Source organism: Mauremys mutica, chromosome 2 (genome assembly GCF_020497125.1).
Source record: "Mauremys mutica isolate MM-2020 ecotype Southern chromosome 2, ASM2049712v1, whole genome shotgun sequence".
Taxonomy (NCBI): domain Eukaryota; kingdom Metazoa; phylum Chordata; order Testudines; family Geoemydidae; genus Mauremys; species Mauremys mutica.
Window position 1 is genome coordinate 234,298,257 of NC_059073.1, and position 25,525 is coordinate 234,323,781.

The 25,525-nt window shown below is 41.0% G+C and overlaps 1 protein-coding gene across 1 annotated transcript in view; it reads left to right on the top strand.

Moving 5' to 3' along the window:
* The window catches only part of FAM126A (family with sequence similarity 126 member A), a 98,919-nt gene that overhangs the window by 19,700 nt on the left and 53,694 nt on the right, over positions 1–25,525 (top strand). The window contains exons 4-7 of the mRNA XM_045006426.1: positions 6,478–6,788; positions 15,242–15,330; positions 18,741–18,842; positions 24,089–24,268. Of these exons, the coding sequence (XP_044862361.1) occupies positions 15,280–15,330; positions 18,741–18,842; positions 24,089–24,268 (333 nt within the window). The 5' untranslated portion in view covers positions 6,478–6,788; positions 15,242–15,279. The remainder of the gene's footprint in view (positions 1–6,477; positions 6,789–15,241; positions 15,331–18,740; positions 18,843–24,088; positions 24,269–25,525) is intronic.

Genomic DNA, 25,525 nt, shown 5'->3' on the forward strand with positions numbered 1-25,525 from the left:
GCTGTCCAGAGCGGTCACAATGGAGCACTCTGGGATAGCTCCTGGAGACCAATACCATCAAATTGCGTCCACATTACCCCAAATTCGACCCAGCAGGGACGATTTCAGCGCTAATCCCCTCATCGGGGAGGAATACAGAAATCACTTTTAAGAGCCCTTTAAGTTGACAAAAATGGCTTCGTCGTGAGGATGGGTGCAGGGTTAAATCGATCTAATACTGCTAAATTCGGTAGACCGGGGCTCATTGAAATTAGTGTGAAGTGGATAATGAGAAATGTGGGGTTGTAATTTGCTTGTCTAGGACTTTGTCCACATTGTTCCTGATGGTTTACGGAATAGATCACTGAATTATCTGTACATGATATTAAATATCATGTCCCCAAGTGTATAGATTCTGTTATTAAAATTTTGAATGGAAGACAGTAACAAGCTATAAATGATTTCTGTGCAGTATAGCTCTTTTTAAAAAATAGTTGTAGTTCATGAGAAGGAAGAGATCAGTTTTCAAATGTATGGGTAGCAGATTGTTGCTTATATAGAGAGATGACTTTTAATGTTTGGAAATGCTTTTTGTATTGGTGAGAACCCAGTCAGGTGAGTAAGTCTCAGTCTCTAAACTTGTGAAGAAGCTTAGAAGGGCACCATGAAAGCAATAAGGGGGTGGTTTAACCACCTTTTAAAGGAAAATCAGTTGTCGTTTATGTACCAGTAGGTAGCATGGCAGTGCTTATCTCCTCCTCTCCCCCTTCACTTTGAGAGACTAATGGTAAGTTCTGTCAACTTAGTGCAAAGAGCAAAAGGAAATACTGAGAAATCTAAGGATTCCCCAACCTAATGTTTTTTTAATATAGCTGTCCCCCTGTGTTGACAAAGCTTATCTCTGTCTAAATTAGAAGAAGTTTACTTTTGGTAGCCCAGTAAAATGATATACCAAACACAGGCTGTGTGGTAGATCACCTCACAGGAGTTATACGTGCCAACTGACTCAGCCTGAGCCCCATAAGCTTAAGGGGCTGTTTGATTGTGGTGTAGACTTTTGAGCTTGGGCTGCAGCCCGAAGACTGAGACTCTCCCACCTTGCAGGGTCCTAGAGCCTGGGCTCAAGCCTGAACATCTGCATTACACTTAAACAGCCTTTACCCTGAGCCCCTTAGTCCGAGCTAGCTGGTGTGGATTTTACTTGCAGCGTGGATATACGCAGTGCAAGAGACTAAGAACATAACAGCCATACTGGGTCAGTCCAAAGGTCCATCTAGCCCAGTATCGTGTCTGCTGACAGTGGCCAATGCCAGGTGTCCCAGAGGGAATGAACAGAACAGGTAATCATCAAGTGATCCATCCCCTGTTGCCCGTTCCCAGCTTCTGGCAAACAGAGGCTAATAGCCATTGATGGACCTATCCTCCATGAATGTATCTAGTCCTTTTTTTGAACTCTGTTATAGTCTTGGTCTTTACAACATACTCTGGCAGAATTCCACAGGTTGACTGTGCATTGTATGAAAGAAATACTTCCTTTTGTTTGTTTTTTAAACCTGCTGACTTAAGAAGCAGGTGAGAGAGAAACAGAGCTTCCTGGCAGTGATGAAGCAAAGAGAAAAAGATGCAGCTTAAATTGGATGATACAGAAAACAGATGAACAAGGAACATCATCAGAATTAAGGGACTGCCTGAAAACATAACATGTAAGGAGGAAACCTAATCTAGTATGTAAAAACTTTAATTGTGGGAGATATTACATCTGAGCTCTCTGGAAGAGGCAAAAGTGGAGAGAGGACATGGCGCACTGGCCTGGGCCTTGTAATAATAATAAATAAACCCAGATGCCTAATTGTGAAATGCCATGATTATCAGCAGAAAAAATTAATTATGAAAAAAGGCAGAGCACATTCAGTGCTCATCACAAGCTGCAAAGTTGACTGCCTTTTTCCTGACGTCTCTGCCCTAAATTTAAAAAAGAGAGAGAGCTGGGAGAAATAGAGCAGCACTCAGGAGGACAGATATCTGCTACAGATTGATTTTGAATGACAATGTAAATAGCAGTGTAATACAATTAAAAGACTGTAAACAAGGAAAAATAAACTCTAGTCACTTTGGATAGAAATCCAAATTTCAGATGTACAAGAAGACTTTCCAGAGGTAGTAACTTCAGATGAGCTTACTAAAAATTCTTGGAAAGTGGTGAAACACAGGAAAAAGAAGACGGGAAAAGAAGACAGAAGACCATACTGGCAATGGAAGAAATAAAGTTGAACAAGAGAATTCAGATATTGAATAGTAATTGAAAACTCTAATCTGAAGGGACTTCTTGGGAGTCACCAGGAATGAACAGCTGAACAGTAACTCAGTTAATGTTATAAAGAAAATAGTGCAGAGTTCACTTTAATTGGGGTAGTCAGTAATAGCTGTATTTTTGAATTTTAAAATGTAGAGGAAATAAAGGACAGTAAGAAGGGAGTGGGGAAGGGATTTCAGGATTGGAGACGGGCTGCTCTGTGTTTTTGCCACCCCAAGCATTGGAGTCAGGCGGTCTTCGGCAGCATGCCTGCGGCTGGTCCGCTGGTCACGTGGCTTCAGCAGCGTTTCTGCACGGGACCAGCAGACCTCCCGAAGGCTGCATGACTGCCGCCCTCACGGCGACCGGTATGCCGCTCTCTGCGGCTTGCCGCCCCAGGCACGCGCTTGCTGCGCTGGTGCCTGCAGCCGCCCCTGGTTGAAGAGGGGACGGGAAGGAGCCATTAGGGGTTTTTGTGTAAACCCTCCACATAACTCAAATGTTAGATGGCAATCTGTTTCTAAGGGTGAGGGTCAAAGTCCCATAGATGGAGAATGTACCTCCTTTTGGATTGCAAGCGAAGTAGCCCAGTTGCTGATCGGGAATGTACAGGGGTTCAGGGTTCAGTAAAGCACAGTTGTTTGAGGACTTTTACACATTATGTTGATATTTTGTTTATGGATTTAGAGTAAGGGGAATAGAAAAGAAGAGAGGGAACAGGGAAGGCAGAGGGGAATTAATATAAAAAAAAGGATATGGAAGTTTCCAAACAGAAACTAAGCCATATTTGGGCAAACAATAGTGAATGCAACTTACTTAGAAACGAGAGACATTGGCAACAGAAAGATTCATGTCATCACACAGTTAAAAAAAATAAAATCACAATTTCAAATTTTTCAATAAGAGTTAGTCTCAGTCTCTTCCTTTTAAAGTAGCATTTTTGAATGTCAAAAGGCTAAATAATGTCCATTAAAAGGAAAAAAGCCCTGGCAGAACGTAAACACCCCCCCCCCATTATTCTATTTCAAGAAACTCATTTTCAGTAGTGGCAAATTATGGGTATGAAAGGTAACCAATTTGAACAGACATATTTTGCTTCAGCTAAAGAAAAGGAGAGAGGAGTGAATATAATATTTGCTAAACATGTACCTTTTCAGATTACAGATCAATTTAAGGATGAGGTGGAACGATTTATACTCTTGAAGGTGACAATCACTGAGTTATTAATAACGATATCAATACATCATGCGCCCAACCAAAAGCAAAAAACTTTTTTTAAGGTCTTTAAATACTGCAACATTTTGGGGAAGGGGAAATTATACTTGGAGACTTCAGTTGCACCCCTATTCTATATTGGGACAGATCTATTAAAAAAGACCTGGGGGATAGGGAATCAGGTACAGCACTGACGTCTCTGTGCAAGGTCTTTCAGCACTGACGTCTCTGTGCCAGGTTTTTCAGATTGTGAGAGAGAATTGTACACAATTGAAACAGATTGTTTTATTTGCACCTTCATCAGTTATATATTAAAATAGATTTAATATTAATGACTAAATCCTTAATGAAGCAGACAAGATCTGCTGAAATTGTCAACATTATGGTCAGATCATGAACCAGTGGCAGTAATATTTGATGACTGGGTTGGGTTCCAAAGACCGCTATATTTGAAAGTGAACTGCTTGCTTCTCCAAGATAAAGATTGGTTTACAGCAATTAAAGAGTACACTATTCAACACTTCTAAATAAATGATAATGGACAATATAAAAAGAGTCTTTCGCTGGGAGGCAGGTAAAGCAGTATTTAGGGTATCAGTTGATAAGCGGAGCCTCTCAATTTAAAAAGAAAACGCAAGAAAAAATAGAACTATAACAGAAGACATTCATAAAAACACAGGTTCATAAAAAAAAACAATTAACTAATATTAGGTAGGAGTTGAATATGTTGATGACAGTTGCCACTGAAAAAGCTAATAGGTATATGAAGCAGAAGTTTTATGATAAAGGAACTAACAGTGATAGTATATTGGCTCAGAAACTTAGAGATTCAAGAGCAGCGTATTATTCCTCCAGTTAAGAACAATCAGCAAAAGATAGTTACACACCCTAATGAAATATGTGCTACTTTTGCTGCTTATTATCAGACTCTCTGTACTTCAGATACTCCAAGCTCTGAAGTTACTGAAAAATACCAAAGTAGCAAGCTTGCCAAAGAAAAGCAAAATTGATAAAGAAACCTTAGATAAAGAAATAACAGAAGAAATGCTAGCGGCAATAGCAAGTATGAAAAGTGGTAAAACTCCAGGACCTGATGGCTTTCCAGCTGAATTTTACAAGGTATTTAAGAAGGTACCTCAAGTACCACTCTGTTATGGGAGGGACTTGCACAACCTATGAGAGAAGCTACAGTGGTTCTCCCTCTAAAGATGGAAAGGATTTTACCTAATGTTGTTCCTATGGGCCTATATCTATGTTGAATGATGACAGTATTTTAGCAAAAATATTAACTAGTATAATGCTAGCAAAAGTACAGTCTATGCTCTCATCTTGTATTAATCCAGTTCAAACTGGATTAATTAAGTATAGACAAATGTCAGACAGTATTCTGAGAGTACTTGGCGTTCAGTTTCTCTTATCACTAGACTCAGGGTATGTCTACACTACAAAATTAGTTCGATTTCATAGAACTCAATTTTTTAGAAATCAGTTTGATACTGTCGTTTGTGTGTGTCCCCACTAAATGCATTAAGTCGGCAAAGTGCGTCCACAGTACGGAGGCTAGTGTTGACTTTCGGAGCGTTGCACTGTAGTAGCTTTCCCACAGTCTCCGCCTCCATCGGAATTTTCGGATGCACTCCCAATGCCTGATGGGGCAAAAACATTGTCGCAGATCTTTCTGGGTACATGTCGTCAGGCCCTCCCCTCCCCCCATGAAAGCAACTGCAAAAAATTGTTTCTCTCCTTTTTTCCTGGGTTACCTGTGCATACGACATACCACAACAAGCATGGAGCCCGCTCAGCTCACAGTCACCGTACGTCTCCTGGGTGCTGCTGACAGACTCAGTACTGCAGTGTTACACAGCAGCAGCTCCTTGCCTTTGCAAGTTGGCAGAGACAGTTAGCAGTCACACTGTATCGTCTGCTGCTGTCTCCTGGTGGCTCCTGGCCAGCCTCTGTGAGGTTGGTCGGGAGCGCCTGGGCAAAAATGGGAATGACTCCCCAGGTCATTCTCTTCTTTAAGTTTTGTCTAATAGAGATTCAGTCCTGCCTGGAATATCAGGCAAGTCTACTAAAGAACCAGAGAGGCAAACGGCCACTCCGGGTCAGAGCCCCAGACATTCTGCTTCTACGATGAGCTGCATGCCATTCTAGGGGGTCCCTCTACAACTACCCCACCTCTGGGCTTCCCTCCTCCTCCACCCCTCCCAGGCTACCTTGGCAGTTATCCTCCCATGTGTGTGATGAATTAATAAAGAATGCGTAAATTTGAAACAACACTGACTTTATTGCCTCTGCAAGCAGAGATCAAAGGGGGGAGGGACAGGTGGTTGGCTTATAGGGAAGTAGAGTGAACCACCATTCTGCACTTGCTCAGCCTATAGTTGGACTGCTCCTTACTATCTAGGCTTTATGAGCCATGGGAGCAAGGGGTAGGCTGGGGTAGGTGCGACTGTGCGGTGCTGCCAATTGGAAGAGCAGCGTGAGGCAGAGGCCTCCAGCTGGCATAATATTCCAGGCAGGACAGAATTTCCATTACACAAAACTTAAAGAAGAGAATGACTTGAAGTCATTCCCATGCCTGCCCAGGCGCCCTCGACCGACCTTGTCGAGGCCGGCCAGGAGCATTCACGGGACAACGATGAGGGCTACCAGTCATACTGCCCCATCTACCATCCGCAAGGCAAGGCAAGGGGATGCTGCTGGCAGATGCGGTACTGCAGTGCTGCCAGCAGCACCCAGGAGACATACGGTGACAGAGAAAAAAGGTGAAAAACAATTTTTTGTCATTGCTTTCACTGGGGGCCTGATGACATGTACCCAGACTCACCTGTAACAATGTTTTTGACCCATCAGGCATTGGGAGCTCAACCCAGAATTCAAATGGTTGGCGGAGACTGCAGGAACTGTGGGATAGCTACAGTCGTCAGTCGCCCCTCTCTCACTGAGAGCAATGGCTAAGAAACGTTTCGTGCCTTTTTTCCACGCAGACGCCATAGCACGGCAAGCATGGAGCTCGCTCAGGTCGCTGCAGCAGTTAAGTAAACTGTAAACAGCACGCGCATTATCCTGCAGTATATGCATCACCAGAACCTGCAAAGGCGGGCGAGGAGGCGACAACAGTGAGAGTGATGAGGACATGGACACAGACTTCTCTAACAACACGGGCCACGGCAATTTGTCCATCCTCGTGACAGTGGGGCAGGCTCATGCCATGGAACGCTGATTCTGTGCCTGGGAAACAACCACATAGTGTTGCAGGTCTGGGATGATTCACAGTGGCTGTGAAACTTTCACATGGGTAAGGGAACTTTCATGGAACTTTGTGACTTGCTTTCCCCTGCCCTGAAACGCCAGAATACAAAGATGAGAGCAGCCCTCATAGTTGAGAAGCGAGTGGCGATCGCCCTCTGGAAGCTGGCAATGGCAGACAGCTACTGGTCAGTTGGGAATCAATTTGGAGTGGGCAAATCTACTGTGGGGGCTACTGTGATCCAAGTAGCCAACGCGCTCACTGAGCTTCTGCTATCAAGGGTAGTGACTCTGGGAAATGTGCAAGCCATAGTGGATGGCTTTGCTGCAATGGGATTCCCTAACTGTGGTGGTAGAGCAGCAAACCGCGGCCAGTGGGAGCCTTAATCGGCTGAACCTGTGGATGGGGCAGATAAACAAACTGGCCCAGCCCGCCAGGGGCTTTCCCTACACAAGGGGCGTCCCAAGTTTGGGTAACACTGATCTAGAGATATGATCAGTTCTTTTCCCTCACCAATGACACTCATTGCAAATCCAGATTTTTAACCCAAATCACGAATCAGAGAGCTTCAAAGATTGGGGGAGCCATGGAATACACATAGTTGGTGAGCTATTCAATAAAGAAACTTTTAAAACTTATTTAGAAATCAAAACAAACTTTAACTGGCCCAGTCTCCCTTGATACCAATACTTTCAAGTCAGGCACTGTTTCTCAACTTTCTAGAAAACCTCTTTTATACAGAAAGCTAACTTTTTTTTTAAATAAAAGCAATGGCATCTGGTCAATTAAGAAACAAAATTATAACCAATTTACTGATCTTTACAGACAGCTTTCCTAACTCAAAAGTGTCCATATATGACATGCTGGGAAAAAGATGTGGATAGACAAATTATCCCAGAGGAGTGGGGTTTGATCTGGAAAAGAGGACTGGCAACCTCAGTCTGTAGCACAATAAAAGAAAATTTCTTTAAGATACTGTTTCAATGGTGTAATCACACCTGACTGGTGTGAGAGATAGAATATGATAACAAATATAAATTGCTTAAAGTATCTCAAAGAATAGAAATATGCTGGAAAATGTATGGGCTCCAGATTGCTAAACTTCTGCAGATTCAGTGGTACAAGTTCCCTTATATGAAGAAAGGGTTAAGAGTACTTTTAGATGAGTCACATGGGGATGTGGTTGGTAGCTCTAGACATATTTCAGCTAAGGGGAGAGCTAGTACATGCAAAATGGGCACAGTTTTTAACCACAGCTCTCATAAACTCTCTTATAAGAGCACTGGCTTACTAGAGACCAGCTTTATGGAACAAGTTACTTTGAGTCCACATGCCTCGGAATGAAAATCAAAGAGTCAGAGACCAGTGAAGTGTCCCTTCAGTTGGCAACTTCAGCACTGTGTAGTGATCTCTTAATGGTGTTAAAAATAAAGTGTTTATCTAGAGTTTTGTTGTTTACTTTTGACATTTACTTACATCATTCCTTAGAAGGACTGGGCAACATACACAGCTTTGATCAATATTTGTAAATAGATTAGTCGTCTCTTCCCCCCCCCCCCTTTTTTTTTGTTTGAAGGAACAACAAGCATAAAGAAACTTTTTTTGTTAAGTTGGCATATATATAGAGTGAAACATACGGAAGCTAATGAACCACAAAAAACAAACAACGTTTGAAGCATTAAAATAGCTGTTTCCTCTTACAGTCTGGTATGTGCAATATTCAAACATTTTCACTGCATTGTACATCTTAAAAACTACAAGACTCATTGCAACTGGAATGGCTCAGCACATTTGGAATGGAGTAAGGCCTCTGAGATAGAAGTTCTGTGGGATATGATCAGGCTAAGTGGAATTGTAGGTAGCCAGTTCTAACTGAGCTTGTAGCCACTGATATCATGGTCCCACTTATGGAACAAGAAAAAGCAGCAAAGACGGTGATAAAAGGTAAAGTGAGAATATATTTACAAAGGGATGTGAGGGCAAATACTGAGTTATCATTCAAAACAATTATTGTAATACCTTTACTCCCATTGGGGCCTTGAGGGCCAGATTCTCCCTGCATTAGGGCAGTCTTGTGCTGCTCTAACAATGCAAGACTGGCTTACTAGCCAAACAAGTATCACATCAGCATTAGGGGAGTCTTCAGATGGTGGAGAAGCCACTCTGTGGGTCAATTGCTTTCCCCGTTGTGACAGGTTGAGTCATAGAGATCCTCTTGGGACTGCCACCTGATGTGCTGAGACTACCTCTGAGCCTGTTTTCCCTGGAAGCTTGGGACTTCAGAACCCTGCCTTGAGCCAGGCACGCCAGTCTGCTCCAACACAGACCCAGGGTCTGAACCACGTCCCCCAAAAACTGCAGACTTAACTGAAAATGGCTTAGAAAGTGCTCCTGTTTCTAGCAGCCAGTTACCCAGTTCCCAATGGGATCCAAACCCCAAATGAATCCATTTTACTCTGTATAAAGCTTATACAGGATATACTCATAAATTGTCTGCTCTCTGTAACACTGATAGAGAGAGAGATACACAGCTGTTTGCTGCACCAAGAATTAATTAATTACCGTGGGTCAATTAATAAGCAAAAATGATTTTGTTAAATATAAAAAGTAGGATTTAAGTGGTTCCAAGTAATAACAGACAGAACAAAGTAAGTTACCAAGCAAAACAAAACACACAAGTCTAAGCCTAATACAGTAGGAAACTGAATACAGATAAAATGTTACCCTCAGAGATGTTCCAATATCCTTCTTTTACAACATAGACTCCTTCCTAGTCTGGCCCAATCCTTTCCCCTAGTATAGTTCTTGTTAGCTCAGGTGGTAGCTAGGGGATTTCTCATGACTGCTGCCCCCTTCATTCTGTTCCACCCCCTTTTATAGCTTTGGCACAAGGCGGGAATCTTTTGTTTCTCTGGGTCCCCACCCCTCCTAGTAAATGGAAAAGCACCAGGTTTAAGACGGATTCCAGTACCAGGTGACATGGTCATGTGTCCTGTGAGACCCCAAACCTTCATTCTTCCCGGCCTGACTCACAGGAAGGCTTGCAAGTAAACAGATCCATCTGCAGCCAATTGTCCTGGTTAATGGTAGCCATCAAGATTCCAAACTGCCATTAATGGCCCACACTTCGCATAATTACGATAGGACCTCAGTTATATTTCATACTTCTAGTTTCAGATACAAAAATGATACATTTATACAAATAGGATGACCACACTCAGTAGATTATAAACTTTGTAATGATACCTTACAAGAGACCTTTTGCGTGAAGCATATTCCAGTTATATTATATTCACACTCCTTAGCATATCTTCATAAAATCATATGGAGTGCAACGTCACACCTGTCCTTGCAAATGGCATAACTGGGTTGGCTCATTGGGGTTGTTGACAGCCAGCAAAAATTAGAACAGTCTGCGGACTGGTACAGAGTGACTCCAGGATTGGGGCAGTGCAAGGCTGGCTGAAAGCTCCTTCTCAGCTGTGAAAATGTGCTTCTTGCTGGGAGTCAAGGATCAGGATGAAAAATGTAAGAATTACAACTGCATATAATATTTAATAATAAAAGTCGCAAAGAATTTTGAAGAGTTGGTGTAGTTCTTGCTTTTCTCCTAGTAAACTTAAACAGTAAACAGACCTTGCCAAAACAATAGATGCAAAACCTGCTGCCACAATCAGAGGTGGATTAATATTTATTGGGGCTATGGGCACAAAACATTTGGGTCCCCCACACACTGGGGGCCTAGGGACACCAGAGTCGGGGTGGGGGTGGCATGGCCGCCCACTTTTTAACTTGGGTGCGGTAGCCTCGGGCAGGTGTGTAATGGTGGCAGCATGAGCATAGTTTGGGGGTGAGGCAGAGGCATTGCCTCCCCCCGACACCCCTGCAAACTGCAAGCCTCTGGCCAGAGGTGACAGGAGGAGCAGTGCTGCACAGGATTGCTGACTTGGGCACAAAGCCTAGGTAGCGGTGGGGGCAGCCTGTGACTGGGAGCAGGAGGGACTAGCAGGGGCAGCCTAGCAGCAATGGGACCCAGTGGGGGCAGCAGGAGCTGGGCGAGACACTGAGCAAGTCTGGGCAGAGTGTGGTTGGTGCTGAGGCTGGGCCAATAGCAACTGGAGCTTTGCCAGAGGAGCCCTTCTGCCCAGCTCCTCCCTGCCTGCACTGGCTCCCAGCCAGGGCAGGGCCTCTTCTCCCTGCAGGGTATGTCTGCAGGCCCCAAGGAGGGGGCAGGAGGCTGGATCAGAGCCCCTGCCCCTGGGTCCCACCGGCAGTGGCCTGTACCGCAGGGTGGGGACACAGGCCGGGGGCTCCTCTTGGACCCTTCCCCGGCTTCCTGGGTGGCTCTTACCATTGTCCAGCTCTGGCTTCTGTCCTGGTTAGGGGGTGAGGCCATGAGAGGAAGAAGAGGAGTGGGGGTAGAGCCAGAGTTCTGGCACTGGTGGCCCCTCCCATTTCTACTCAAGTTCTGGTGCTTCTTAGGGGGGCCACCAAGTTGGCATGGGCCCCAAGGGCCTGTGCATCAATCCACCTTTAATTACAATGACCAACATCCCCCTCAACACACCTTTCGAGATCCAAGGGTTGTACATATGCCTATCGCAGCATGTGGTGTACCTCATTCAGTGCACTAAATGCCCCAATAGCAACTACGTGGGTGAAACCAGATAGTCGCTATGCTCATGAATTAACTTACACAGAAAAATGATGAGACAAAAACACCACATCACCTGTGGGTGAACGCTTTTCACAAAGTGATCACTCTATATCTGACTTATCAGTCCTCATCCTCAAAGGAAACCTACTCAACACTTTCAAAAGATGAGGATGAGAAATTTAAATTCATAACTTTGCTAGACACTAAATCATGGACTGAGTAGAGACACTGGATTTATGGCTTATTACAACAATCTATAACCCACTAACAACCTCCGTCCCCAGCTCCCCCCCACTTTTCTCCCTATGACTGGAGGAGTATTAAAAGGTCACTTCACCTTGAATGATCCCTTGAAATATATGTTAATTACTTATGCCAAACAATCTGTTCCACCATGTATTTAGCTGTGACATTCTGAGGTAAATTTCCCAGACCTGAGGAAGAGTTCTGTGTAAGCTCAAAAGCGTGCGTCTGTCACCAAGCTGGTCCAATAAAAGATATTACCTCACCCACCTTATCTCTTTAACTAAAATAGATCTAGCACAAAGAAATGCCTCTCCTCCCTAACCCCCACCCCCACACACTCTCATTGAAAGGATTCTAATCAAAGTGAGGTTTGACTTCTGAAGCATTAACTGAGCAGAGCACATAGCTTATATTGAATTCTCAAGGCAGTTCTCAAACTTCTTTCTCTTGGAAGGCTATGTTAATAAGTTACAGGACTTCCAGACTCCTGTAGCTCCTGAATATCGATAACAATATCAATATCAAGTATGCTGAACTTGAAAGCATCCTTTTCTTCTCGAATGCTTTCTAGTGCTGTTTCATATTATTCAAAATATACATAGAGTTCTGAATAATTGCTTTTAAGCCAACTTTCATAGTTAAGAATTTGCTCAGTTTGATAAATTACTCTTTTAATGTAGTACATAATTTCTTATCCACTTAATATTTCTTTTGTTTATAAGGCATGTAGAACTTCAAGTATTTACTATAGCTCATATCCTGCAGTTGTATCCATGTGATTGTAGCCACAGAGGAAATAGACGTGTAAACTTTCAATAAATGACTTTCAATAAACATTTTAAAGGAACATTGTAATTTAGGCCCAAACTTTGAGTTATTTATTGTTAGCTAGTGAAGTTTATACATCCAACAGAGAGCTTTGTAAGAGGAAATTCACACTCTATATCTCCTGGAAACTTCAGATGATTTGGCCTGTTAATAACTAGAACCTGTTGATCTTACCTTCAGGGCAACCTGAACCTGTGTGCTGGATCTGTGCATCCATCAGTGAGGTCTGCCTTAGCTTACCACTCTACCACATTCTGTCAGCTATCTTTAGTAGCACAGCAGACTGTCCACATAGCTGGCATCTGTAGGGAAAAAGTTTTTCTCCTCTCAGGTGTTTCATGTGGGCCAGAGCAGCCCTCCGTCTCCTCAAAGAGAAAACTCCATTTCTGCAGCTACTAACACTCTGCTCCTTCAAAGTCTTAGGAATCCTGAGGTAATGCCATTTCAGAATGTTGTAATCTGATGTGGATTTAGAAGATTATTGCTGTCATTACCTAACAGCCTCTTCTTCTGAGTCAGGGCAAATTGGATTCTCTCCCAAATTTGTTGTGCCACCCTTAATGGGAGTCAGAAATCTTCTCCTAAGGGAAATTGCCCTGCAATTAATGGGAAACATTGTCTATTCATATGTCATTTGGCACATCACTTCCTATAGTGTTGTCCAAGGTGATGTAACTTTGATTGCCCTCTTTTTCCATCTGGGCTTTTACGTTTATCTTTCTTTAATTGAATGCCCTTCTAATGAATGTCTTCTAAAAATATTTCTCTTTCTATAGAGTCCAATAACTGCATCAGCATTTTATTAATTTACTGAACAAATCCTTGGTATTGTCCATCTTGGAGGTCATTTTGAGATACATAATCTGGTAATTCTCCCATTGTTCTAATTCCTAAAATTCTAGTTTTAATCCTTTTTTCTCTCTCTCAGGTGGTCTCCTTAAAATATTTGTTGTCCATACTACTCTATTGGTGTTATGCATATATAGATTTAATGAGAAATGTAGCACTCCATAGCTCTTCATCCTGAACAATTGGTGATAACGTGAGATTCTTAAGACTCCAAAGCACTTAGTAATGGCATTGAAACACTGCTTCACAAAACTCTCCATATGGTTGAATTCAATGTATCTTGTATTCAACAATAATACTGACGCGTGGACAACAAAAATGTACATAAACTGTCAGGGAGTACCAAAGAACATGAATATGAGCAACGAGGTCTTCAGAATCTTTTCATCATGGAGAAGTAGGACCTGTCTATCAGGGGAAAAAATATACTCGGCTCAAGGCATATATCAGCTGGTTCAGTTGTTATGTGCAGGCAGCAGACAAATGGGATGATCATCTCTCCACCAGATGACTTTTTCGCTACATTTGTAGTTTAGAACTGGAAAGTAAAATATCTCACTCTCAACAATAGCATTCCTGACTGTGGAAATCAGATCACTGTACTAATGTGCGATTATTTAGTTTCCTTTATTTTCTAAAATAGTTCAGAAAATAAGACTAGACAGAACATCTGTAATACTGTCATGCCATGTTGGCTTCACAGACAACTATATTCTAGGATTAAAAATGGCAGACTGAAAGGCCTAGAGGTTCTCAGTTTTTCAACAATCTCCTTTATTCCTAATGACTTTCTTATTCACTGATTTGGGTTTACAGCCTGAAACTAGTCTGAACCTCCAGCAACATGAATGCTCTTAGGAATTAGTTGAATTTCTATCTGTCTTATAAAAAGCAACAAAGAGTCCGGTGGCGCCTTATAGACTAACAGATGTATTGGAGCATAAGCTTTCATGGGTGACTAACATGGCTAACCCTCTGATATCTGTCTTATGTACTCTGATTATAATGGTTTCTAAGGTTTTAGGAAACTTGTTCACATTGTTATGCAGGCTTTTGCCAAAATTGGCTTCAAATATCTATCAAATCTTCATTTTTCTCATGGGGACCTCTATTAGGATAAGTCTTAGTTACCTAAAGATAATGGTCTTCTGTCCTTTGGGTTATTAATTTAAGAGATCTGGTACCAGCCTTCTCACATATATTTATTTGCACATAGTTGTGCAAATAGAATATACTTCTACAGATCTTTGCAAAACCTTTTTTGTTTTCTCACCCCAGATCCTGTAGAAAGAGCCTCGCTGAATAAATTTTCTTTGTGCTGTAATTATCACCTTGAAGAGTAAATTACTTTGGACCTCTGTCAACCAGACAACCTTGAAAAGATTATTCTTAGTGTAGGTCCTGACTTTGAACAAATCCAAAACAAGAATAATATACAAATTTAAACCAATCTCTTTTTTTTTTCCTGTAAACCTAAATGTTGTTAGGAAAACAGTTTTATACTTTAAAGTTTTAAAGTTTCATTTCATATCTATTTACAGTAGTCCAAAGAATGGAGTATATCATCTTCAAGCAATAAATATCTGATTTAAATCTGAAATCCATTTTTAATGATTTTTATCGACCATGGTCATTACTCATTAAAGTTCCCGTCTCAGTGCATAATTTTTTGGAATCTAGTAAACTGCTGCTGGTGAATATTCCCATTTTGTGTTCAGCAGCTGGCATCCGTGAGGCAAAGTAAAAAATATTGGGGCTGATGTTGACATATGATAGGTTAGTGAGCTAAAAAAGCAAGATAACAGATTAACACTTCTATAATTATGGTAGCTGAGTAAATGTTCTATAATGCAATAACAACTTAATGATTTATGCTATGCCTAAATTGTCACTTTTTAACAAGCATTTGTCTCTTCTTCAGGTATTTAAGGTTGAAGGTTTCAGATCAGATGTGGAAAGATGTTGGCTGTGGACACAGGAGTTGTGGAGGAGTGGTTATCAGAGTTCAAGGTAATATATTGTGTGATAATTAGAAATAAACTTAGTTTTTAAGCATTATATTATTCAGTAGTAGTAGTACCTGATAAGCCCTTGCTTGCTGCTGAAATGGGTGCTATAGAAAACCCCAAGATAAATTTAAGACAGTTGAATTTCAGTCTGTATGACTTGAATTTCCTTTCTTGCCATATTCAGGACTGTATGCTATGTTTGGCACATGACAGCCCAATGAAATTCATGCTTGGACAAAGGAATAAACTTTCAATGCAGTAAGATAAAATAGATAAAATCTGATTAAAAACAAATCCTTTAAATGTTAGTGTACCAACTAAATACTCTTAGCTGAAGAGCTGTAGGCTTTCGTGTTACACCAAAACGGTATTTTTTTTATCAAGTTCTTACCATACCTGGCATTTTATTTTAATTTACCCATCTTCTTGAATGTACCAACAGCACTTACTGTTTGGAATGTAAAGTAACTCCCAAAGATTGACTTAAGGTTTTAGCTATAGATTTTAATGCTGTGTGTCAGCAAGATAACCGTACTTACTTAACAAGTATTATCCTCTTCTCATATTTGTGGTCTTATTCTGGGGTGACGTTCAGGGTTTTTTTTCCCTCAGATCACTGATTTAGAGGCAGCTGCTAACTTCTCTCCATCCCTTTGCTGTTTCCTGCTCTGCCTGTTGGCACATTGCAGTGTCTTGTGTCAGACCCAGTGCTGTATTTGAGGGGAGCAGCAATTTCCTCTTGTGCTGTTTTTCTGAAAGTTTCTTCCCTACATATATTTTCACTGTCTCTACCTGACCTTACTATGGAGAATATGCCTTTGAAGGGAACAATGGCAGCCATAGGATTCCCTTAAAACCAACTATTTCCTTATCAGCTTTGCCTCCAGCGGTTGTAACAGCAGCTTCAATGCCTAACCAAAGAGCTGCCATTTTACCACTCCCATTTGAGAGCACCACATGCAGACTGTTGTTCAGCCGGTACTCCAGCAAATGGGTAAGCTGTGTGCGCACATCAGGGAAGACATCAGAATTCCTGTAGTCAGAACTTCAGGGCAAACCCCTTATAACATGCCACCAGGCTGTAAAGTATTGCTGTTAAGTTTCAGATAGTATACAGACGCAGTGAACACATGATAAATTGAAAATAGTAAATGAGTCCAATTATTCTGATGAGGTGGTGCACCATGACCCAGGACCAATGTCACAATTACACCTCTACCTCGATATAACGCGACCCGATATCACACAAATTCGGATTTAACGTGGTATAGCAGTGCTCCAGGGGGGCTGGGCTGCGCACTCAGGTGGATCAAAGCAAGTTGGATATAACACGGTTTCATCTATAACACGGTAAGATTTTTTGGCTCCTGAGAACAGCGTTATATTGAGGTAGAGGTGTACCACAAAAGCTGCCGCTTCAGTGGGGTAACTGAATGGCATCACCATGCTAAGAGGTACTCTGACTTGCTTTCAGGACCCTAGTCTCATGGAGAGCCCAAAGAAAGGGGATCAGGAAATAGTTGTTGACATTTTTATGGTGGCCTTTGTTATACAAATCTATCAAAACCAAAACCCTACAGTTGGCAACTACCTATCTTTTCAGACTAGACCAAATCTGATCTTCTGGTCTGGGTGAAGTAATGGCCTGGAGACGCACTCTTCCAGATGTAGTCCAGAAAATTCACAACTATTCCCACCATCTGCCATGAGACTATGTATATATTATGTATCATGGAGAAAATGCAAGTCCCTCAGTTGTCCTGAATATATGCATATTTCTAGTGGGGAGTTCAACCCTGCTATGTACTGTTCAGAAATAACATGTTTTATTGCACTATGGAGCAATGTAGATTAGTATTCAGGCCTCATTTTGCTGAGATTTGTATCCAACAAATCCAAGGCAGTAAATACACAACATCCTTGATTGTTAACTGCTTCTTTCTAGTAATTCCTAGAAAAATGCCTCAAACCAAGATGGTTGTTGCAATTTTCCATTGAAAGGAGAAGTGGAGGGAAGAAACTAGGTTTGCAGACTTATTTTTATGGGTGGTGTAGATTCACTTGATTTGGACACACCACTTCTGGAGATTTGGCGCCCTGTACATAAATGAAATATCTTGCTTGAATCTTCTCAACAGTCCATTTATTGTATAATTTGTAATACTCCAACTACAAGATCTTCACGAATCTAAAGCTAGTCTCCTAAAAGCCAAATTTAGGCACCTAAATTAGAGGCGTTATTTTTGAAAAGTACTGAGCATCAAATGTAAGGTTCTGGGAGATCCATTGCTTTTGGAAAATCACGCCATTCATTTAGGTGCCTAAAATGTCTTTTAGAAGAGCAGCTTTAGACTTCTATTTTTGAAAATCTTGGCTTTTCTGTATTTTTCCAGAAATGTTTTCAGATATAGATATAGTTTTGGTCTTATCTGTAATGTCTTTTTCTATAACAACACTCCTTATTTTGCAGTTTAGAGAGACATTATTGCCTAGTGGGCAGAGAAATAGACTAGGACTTGGTAGATTTGAGTTCTATTCCTGGTTCTTTCTGTTGCCTGCTGGGTAACCTTGAACAAATCACATCATTTCTGTGCCTGTTTCCGCATCTGTAAAATGAGGATTATGATTGCATCCTTTGTGAAGGACTTTGAGCTTTGTGGATGAAAAGCACTATATGAGAGCTAGGAATGATGAGTTTAAGTGTAACAGCTCTATCAGAAAAAGTTAGTAAACTATTGAAAACCTAATAGTGACCTTTGTAAGCATTGCCAGTCAGAACTCTGGTTGGTGCTAGAAAGAGGGTGAAATGCATGCTCAAATGACCCATATTTGGTGCTTCCCTCCTCCCCCCCCCCCCAAAAAAAGGTGGAGCACCCTGTAGCTTCCATATGGCTGTAGATATTCTGATCCTCCGGAACAGAGGACCCATAGCTGATTGCAGACAAAAATACAAAAACAAAAAACCACACCTGATTGTATGCTTATCTTAATCTCAAAGTTGCAGTTCCTGTTGCTCTTTTAAATTGATTATTCTTTTTAGACATTGTTCAGGATGGGTAAACGTGTGGTGAAATTGTGGCCCTTTAGCTGTATTTTCCACCCAATTTAATTAAATTCTGTACAAAGCTGTGGAATGGTAAAATGTAACTTTTAATAACTTGCCTTCCAGCAGTTTGTCTTAAATACTGGGGTTTTATTAAACTGTAAAGATTATATAGAAATGTTGTTTCTGTACATGGAACATATTGTCTCCTAGAGTAAACACTAGTGAATGGATACTATTGCAGTTGAAAGGATGTTGTAAAAACAGAAAAGCCAGCTGACATAATAAAATGGCTTTCTTTCGATGCACAGGCAATAAAATATTGCAGTAATGACCTAAAAGAAAAAAATATTTTTGTTTGATTTCAGACCCTTCCAGAAGCTTCTATCTCTAACTATGCTACAAATTTGAAAGACAAGAGTTCTCTGGTTTCATCTTTATACAAAGTTATCCGGGAGCCACAGAGCGAGGTAGGTGCACGTATCTCTAAGATTTTAGTTTGGTGTGGCAGCAGACCACAAATGCATGGATGAAAACACACACATACACATGCGCGCGCACACACACGCACGCACACACACATGCCACATTTGTGGTTCAAATACTATTTATGATACAAATAGTTATGATTAGAATCTGAGTAGGACTCTGTTCTCTCATAACAAAATGTTAAGATATGGGTATGATCCATTCTTTGGCAGTGATATAATACCATGCAATTAGTTTTTCAGTCTCACTACTCACAGACCATATATAGTCTTATAGTTCACATTTCTATGCTTCAGGACTCAGTCATAGGATTAAAAAGTGAATTGGGAAATTGTATAATCTCAGAGTCTGGCATGATTCAAAGTCAATTGAATAAAGCCTGTGACTGACTGTGGTGTTTCCATAGTTTTTAATTTAGGTGAGAACATCAGTGATTGACTTAAACAAAAAATAAAAATATGTATTGGAAGTGTTTGGAAAAGAAACAGAAAGTTTGTTTACATTCAGGATTGTGCAGCTTCCTTCTGGTTGATTTACTTTTTAAAATATGACCTTAAGTTTCAATTACCAAAGCTTTTGAATATTGAGCTTGACATTTATCTAACTGCCATGCACTCAAGTGCATGGCAATCTCTAAAATTATAGTTTATCGTGTTACTATAAAAGTGGATTAATATGTGGTACTCAGTAGGAGTGGGGTAAAAGAAAAGGACTCTCCAAGAAGAATGAAGATCTCAAGCAGCTTTTAATTCGGATAGAAACTCCTCATTGGACTTCTTGAAAGAAACTAATGGCCCGAGGGAATTAGGAGTCCTGAATCCTAAAAAATAATATGCTTGTAGTTGATAGTGGCACAAGCAAAGACAGTGTCACAAACGCATCCTTGGGAGTTGGAGAGGTCTTTAGCCATGTCCCTGGATATAATTTGGAAGAATGAGGGATCAACTCGCCTTGGACCCTTTTGTTCTGGTTGTTGAACTTGCATCTTAGTCCAGCTTGCAATTGGTGTTTTTAGGGCTGCTCTAATGCAAAGCAGTTCCTTGAGGCAAGAGAGACTGTGTTTAAGTGTGTATGTGCTTCCAGGCAACTTGCATACCAATATGACAATTTCTTGGGTCTGTGCTGTGAGACACAAACATCTTTGTGGTTCATGTAACATTAAAATTTTAGCACTCTGTGGTATACCATCATGCTATCCCTCCCGAGGGTATAAAGCAGGGGTAGGCAACCTATGGCACGCGTGCCAAAGGCGGCACGTGAGCTGATTTTCAGTGGCACTCACACGACCTGGGTCCTGGCCGCCGGGCTGGGGGCCTCTGCATTTTAATTTAATTTTAAAAGAAGCTTCTTAAACATTTTAAAAACCTTATTTACTTTACATACCACCATAGTTTAGTTATATATTATAGATTTATAGAAAGAGACCTTCTAAAAACGTTAAAATGTGTTACTGGCACACAAAACCTTAAATTAGAGTGAATAAATTAAGACTCGACAGACCACTTCTGAAAGGTTGCCGACCCCTGGTATAAGGAGTGGAGTGTCCTCAACTATCACAGAGTTCTTTCTTATTGCCTGTGGCAGTGAAATGGAAAAACCTCAGTGTTTTCTTAGATACTGTATTGTCTCTTGATTGTTAAGTAGTTGTTCAGTAGTTCTAGTACGCCTGTCATTGTTTATATGAGCTCCTAGCTGCCACCTCCTGGAGGAGTTAATTGCTGGGTAATCGCCAAGATGGGATCCACGTGTACACATACTCAGAGAACTGTTACTTACATTGCAGTAACCATGATTCTTCTTTGTTCTGTATACATGGATCCCATACCCACTATCTTTCCCTGCAGCTCTTGAATCTTATTGGGATTCTGGGTAGCAAAGGAAATGACTTGCAGTTGAATGCTCTGGCATTTATGCCCTTGGGAGGTCACACAGGGAGCATATCCACCCCCAACAGATACTGCTAGCTAAATAAACTCCGATCTCCTGTGCATGGGGTGAATGTGCACAGAGTGGGATCCATGTGTTACAGAACATCTTCAACCACAGTTACTGTAAGATAAGTTCTTTTTCCCTCCATTATTCAGCTAACACAATGGGGTTTACCAAGGACTAATGTGCTGGAGAAGAAGACAAGGTTCCCAGGAACTTCAGATAAATATTCTGCTTCCAAATTGATTGGAAATTTGGCCTCATTTTCTAATATCTGATGGTGCTCACCCTAATCTAGATTCTGACAGATCTGTACCAGAGGTGATTTGTATTCCATGTCCAGTGGTGTCCTCTTCCTTGGCTATAGCTAAATGAGGAGAGAAATACTGCCTGGTTCCTCAACAGTCTCTTCTACAAGCACACTGACGTTATAAATTAGGAAGATCACATGGAAATTAAGTGGTAGAGTCAGAAATAATTTTCAATGGACTGTACACAGTTTACACATCATAATTACAGTTACAGTAACCCTGAATCTCTATCACAGTATTTGATGGAGTTAAAAAAATGTTCAATAATACTTAGGCAGCTGACTTATGATGAGACAGAGTTTATAAGACTTACTTTGTGCGTAATGCAGTGGTGACTTTACTGATTTAATACCACCCTGTCTCATACCCAGCATTATTTTGGTCCCATCATTTTCTAGGGTTATAACTTTTGTATTTTTGTGTATGAATGAATGCCAGCAAAGCTGCAGTAGTGGCCAAATATGGTATAGAATCAGAAGTTAGACAACTTGGAATCCATTTCTGAGAGTCAATCAGACGAACATTTTCAGTTTTGAGTTGTGTGCAACAATGTTAATAGAACGTCTCTTCCACGGTGTCTGGAGTGGTTCACAATGTTGAGTCCCAGCCTCAGGGCAGATTGTCATAAAGTAGGGCAGACACCCCAAACTGGTGGTACTGAGTTGGTGAAATCTAATTATAGAACGTAACAAATGTGAACTCCTGAAGCACTCTGACCATTTTACTACGGAGTCACAGTCAGTCCAGTCTATATTGCAACCCAGGCAAGCTGGACTCGGTGATAAAGAGTTGCTGTACTCCCAAAATCACAAAATATTCAGGTTGCTTCCAGTCCCAAGAGACCAGTCACCTTACCCCAGGTCAGTTTGTACCTCCGATCTCATGCCAAAGACAATGCTTGCAGCCAATCCTATAGTAAACTAATGATTTATTAACTAGGAATGAGAGACTTATTTACAGGCTAAAGCAGGCAACATATATACACACAGGAGTTACAGTCTATGGTTCCAAAAGGTGACAGATGTAGTAATCTGTCAGCACTGACTGTCATTTTTGGGCTAACCTAGGTTGAACCTGGGGGATCTACAGCCTTGGCAAGAGCTGTCACCTGGTCTACCAGCATCACGGTCTCCATTTTCAACATTTTCCCAAGAGTCCAGCATATTAATAATAATTTCAGAATATTATATGGCCTAGTTACCTGGTTATTATCAGCAGTGGGATTCCTTCGTTCCAATAGAAAGCCCAATAAACTTCCATTTTTGTGCATTGGAATTAATCAGTCAAACTATTATGAGTGGTGAGGTTTTCAAAATCGCCCATGGGAATTAGGTACTTAGCTTCTATTGACTTTCAGTGGGAACTGGAGGCCTAACTCCCTTAAGCTTTTGGAAATCTCATCCTGTAAAACAAAACTGCGGTATGTTGCAGTTTTTTTGTGCATTGCATGATTTGGGTAAATTCATTCTTTCATCTTCAGTAGTTATTTTGTGCTCTGCAGTGGATCTCTTTTTAAAAATGGAGGATTGGAAATTCAGTGCCACTAAAGGAATTGATCCTGCTGTGAAGCTTGCATACTGTGTTATGTATTCACTGAAAAATGAAACCTGCTATAATTGCCAGCTTCTGGATATGGAAACGTATCTTTGATTTAAATATTGAAGATTGCAGAAGTGATGCTTGATATGGCAAACAGTTTCAACACTGAATGGAATAGTGGTATAGGAAACATGCAACTAATTAACACTCACTACACCCATGGAAGTAACTGTGCAAAAATCTCCTTTCTGTGACAGATAACCTTTCCACATGAGACTATGTTCTGAAGATAGAAAGTGGAATAGTATCATATTTAGTAAAAACTTGTCAAGTAACTTACAGACAGAATTTACACCACCGGGCAAAGAGGACTAGAATGTGTAAAACTTGAGCTCTACACTTCCCTAACACATGGCTATCTAAATCCTATACTGTTGGGTTGTGCATGTGTAGTGTAGTTTTTATATACTATTGTGAATTGTGTATTGTTCATTCTGTTGCAGTAAGATACAACAAAGGCAAGGTCCCATGAGACCGGGAAAACACTAATGTTCCAAGTATGTGGGTGCTCAGTAACTCAGCAGTATTTGCTCAGGGGTTGTTCTGTCCTACAAGAGTTAAGGAATGAGTAACTTGCTAAAATGTGATCATGGCAATTGTTATGGTTTAGTTGTAAGTACTAACTGGAATTGGTTAAAATGAGTTATAAATTGCATGGAAAGTCTCAGTAGTGCAAAGCCTGCTAATTTTGGTGCATCAAGGACCTATTTTCTAATCACTTTCCTTTAAGATGGACAGGCATCTTTATTTTATAGCCAGAAGAAGAGCCTCTTCTCTCATTACTTGTAGATAAGAGATTCAGAATCGTTTACTTTTTGTGTGTAGGACTCAGCCCTCTTAAAATTTAGTCCCTGCCTGTTTCATATGGTGCTAACTTTAATCATTTTGGGGGTAGGGGAGGAAATTCTTTGTAGTCTTTTCCTTAGATTGTGCAGTAAAGCTGTATATGCTGACTCAGTGAGAATTCTGTACTGTATTCATACTTAGGTTTCTATTGTTTTGAAAGTTTTTACCCGTTGTGCTACTACTACTACTCACTGATGAATAGGAAATATTCACCAAGATCCTCCTTCATCCAACCCCTTTATGGGATTGGAGAGGAACAAAGGAGGAAGGAAAGGAGCCATTGGAATTCTCCTGCAGGTAAAAGTATAATCTTCTGTCCTATCCAGTGGGCCAGATTGGAGGGTGAAGGCGGGTATAGGGAAGATTCAGCCAGCCTCTGTCAGTCACTTCATAACACATGAAATTAATGTATAATGTGTTAAAAGTTCAGTTACTTCTGCTTTGAAAATTAACATTTTGGCCTCATACTTACTGAGCAGAAGGAGACAATATCTTGTGATCAGGTTTTATTCTATTGACAGTCACATTTTATATTATTCCAGCTGCTAGAGCCAGTTTGCCACCAGCTTTTTGAGTTCTATCGCAGTGGAGAGGAACGGCTACTACGATTCACCCTGCAGTTTCTGCCAGAGTTGATGTGGTGTTACCTGGCAGTCTCAGCCAGCAGAGATCTGCAGAGCAGTGGCTGCATAGAGGCTCTTCTCCTAGGAGTTTACAACTTGGTTTGTATATGCATATAATTATTCAAATACCTAAAATGGTAGTGGGCTTTTTTTGATAGCAGATGAACTCTCATATTGGAGTGGAGAGTAAACAAGCTAAGGTTTCCTTCAAGACAAAAATGAAAAGCCTGTGTGTTTCTAGTCTAGGAATCCTCTGTATGTCGCTTATATGCAGCTGAAAATGCAACTTTATATATTATCAGCAAGTCCAGTCCTATAATTATAGAAGCTTACACCCTCTCCATTTGGCACCCTAGGGCAAAGGCTGCCAGCCTGAAATCCACACTGAAGATGCCTTCTTTAATCTGCTCCATATCAACTCTCCTTTTGTCATCACATCGTTGTCTTCAGTTTTCTGTCTCCCTCTCTCTTTCTTTGAAAGATCTGTCTTGGAATTGCCAGCAGTCTCCTCTTCACACTTTAAACTATCATTGTTCGGATACAATTTCCTCACATTCAAATAAAGAACGTGGTTAGCCAAATCTTTTTAGCAGGGAGTATTTCAGAGGCACTGCATTTGAGACAGTTTTTTGTTTCTAAGGATGGTCTGATTACTTTGGGGAGCTGTGCTGTTGCTCTTAAAAATAAAGGACCTGGAACTTGTTGTCAAATTGTTGACACTTGGGGACTTAAATTGATCTCCTTTCATGCTGTAAAATTTTACGTGGAGATCTGATTCATATCTAATATGAGAATAGTAACTTATTTTTCAGTGAACAATTCCTATCTCTATCTAAATGGATTTTTTTTTTTGCTTGCGTCACACCCAAAACTTGGAATACATACACTGGTTGCTTCCCCATCCTGTTATTTCTAGTCTTTCTCTGCCTTGTACCGAGTGTGTAGTCTAAAAGCATAGTGTTTTCTCTTTCAGGATTTTCTCCAGTCTAATTCCTTGTACTTTCTAGGAGAGAGACCAGTGCAATGAGGGAGAGGACAGCTTTGTGAAAGGGGGCTTATTTAAAATTCTGATAAATTAGGGGAGGCAAAAAGAAAGAATAGATGTGCCCATTTTGTGGGAAAGCAGTGAAACAAGTTCAGCTCAAGAGTTTTTTCATGCAAACTTCTAAAGAGTTTTGTGCAACTGTCTCTCTAGTAGGCTAAAGATGCATGCATGCGTCTCCACAGACTTAACTGCAGCTGAAAAGAGGATGACATTCCTAGACAATCTCCTGCACAGACAAGACCATTGACTCTTGCACTGGGTTTATGCCTGGAATTGTGATTCATTTTGAACTAGCATTCCCTGATAACACA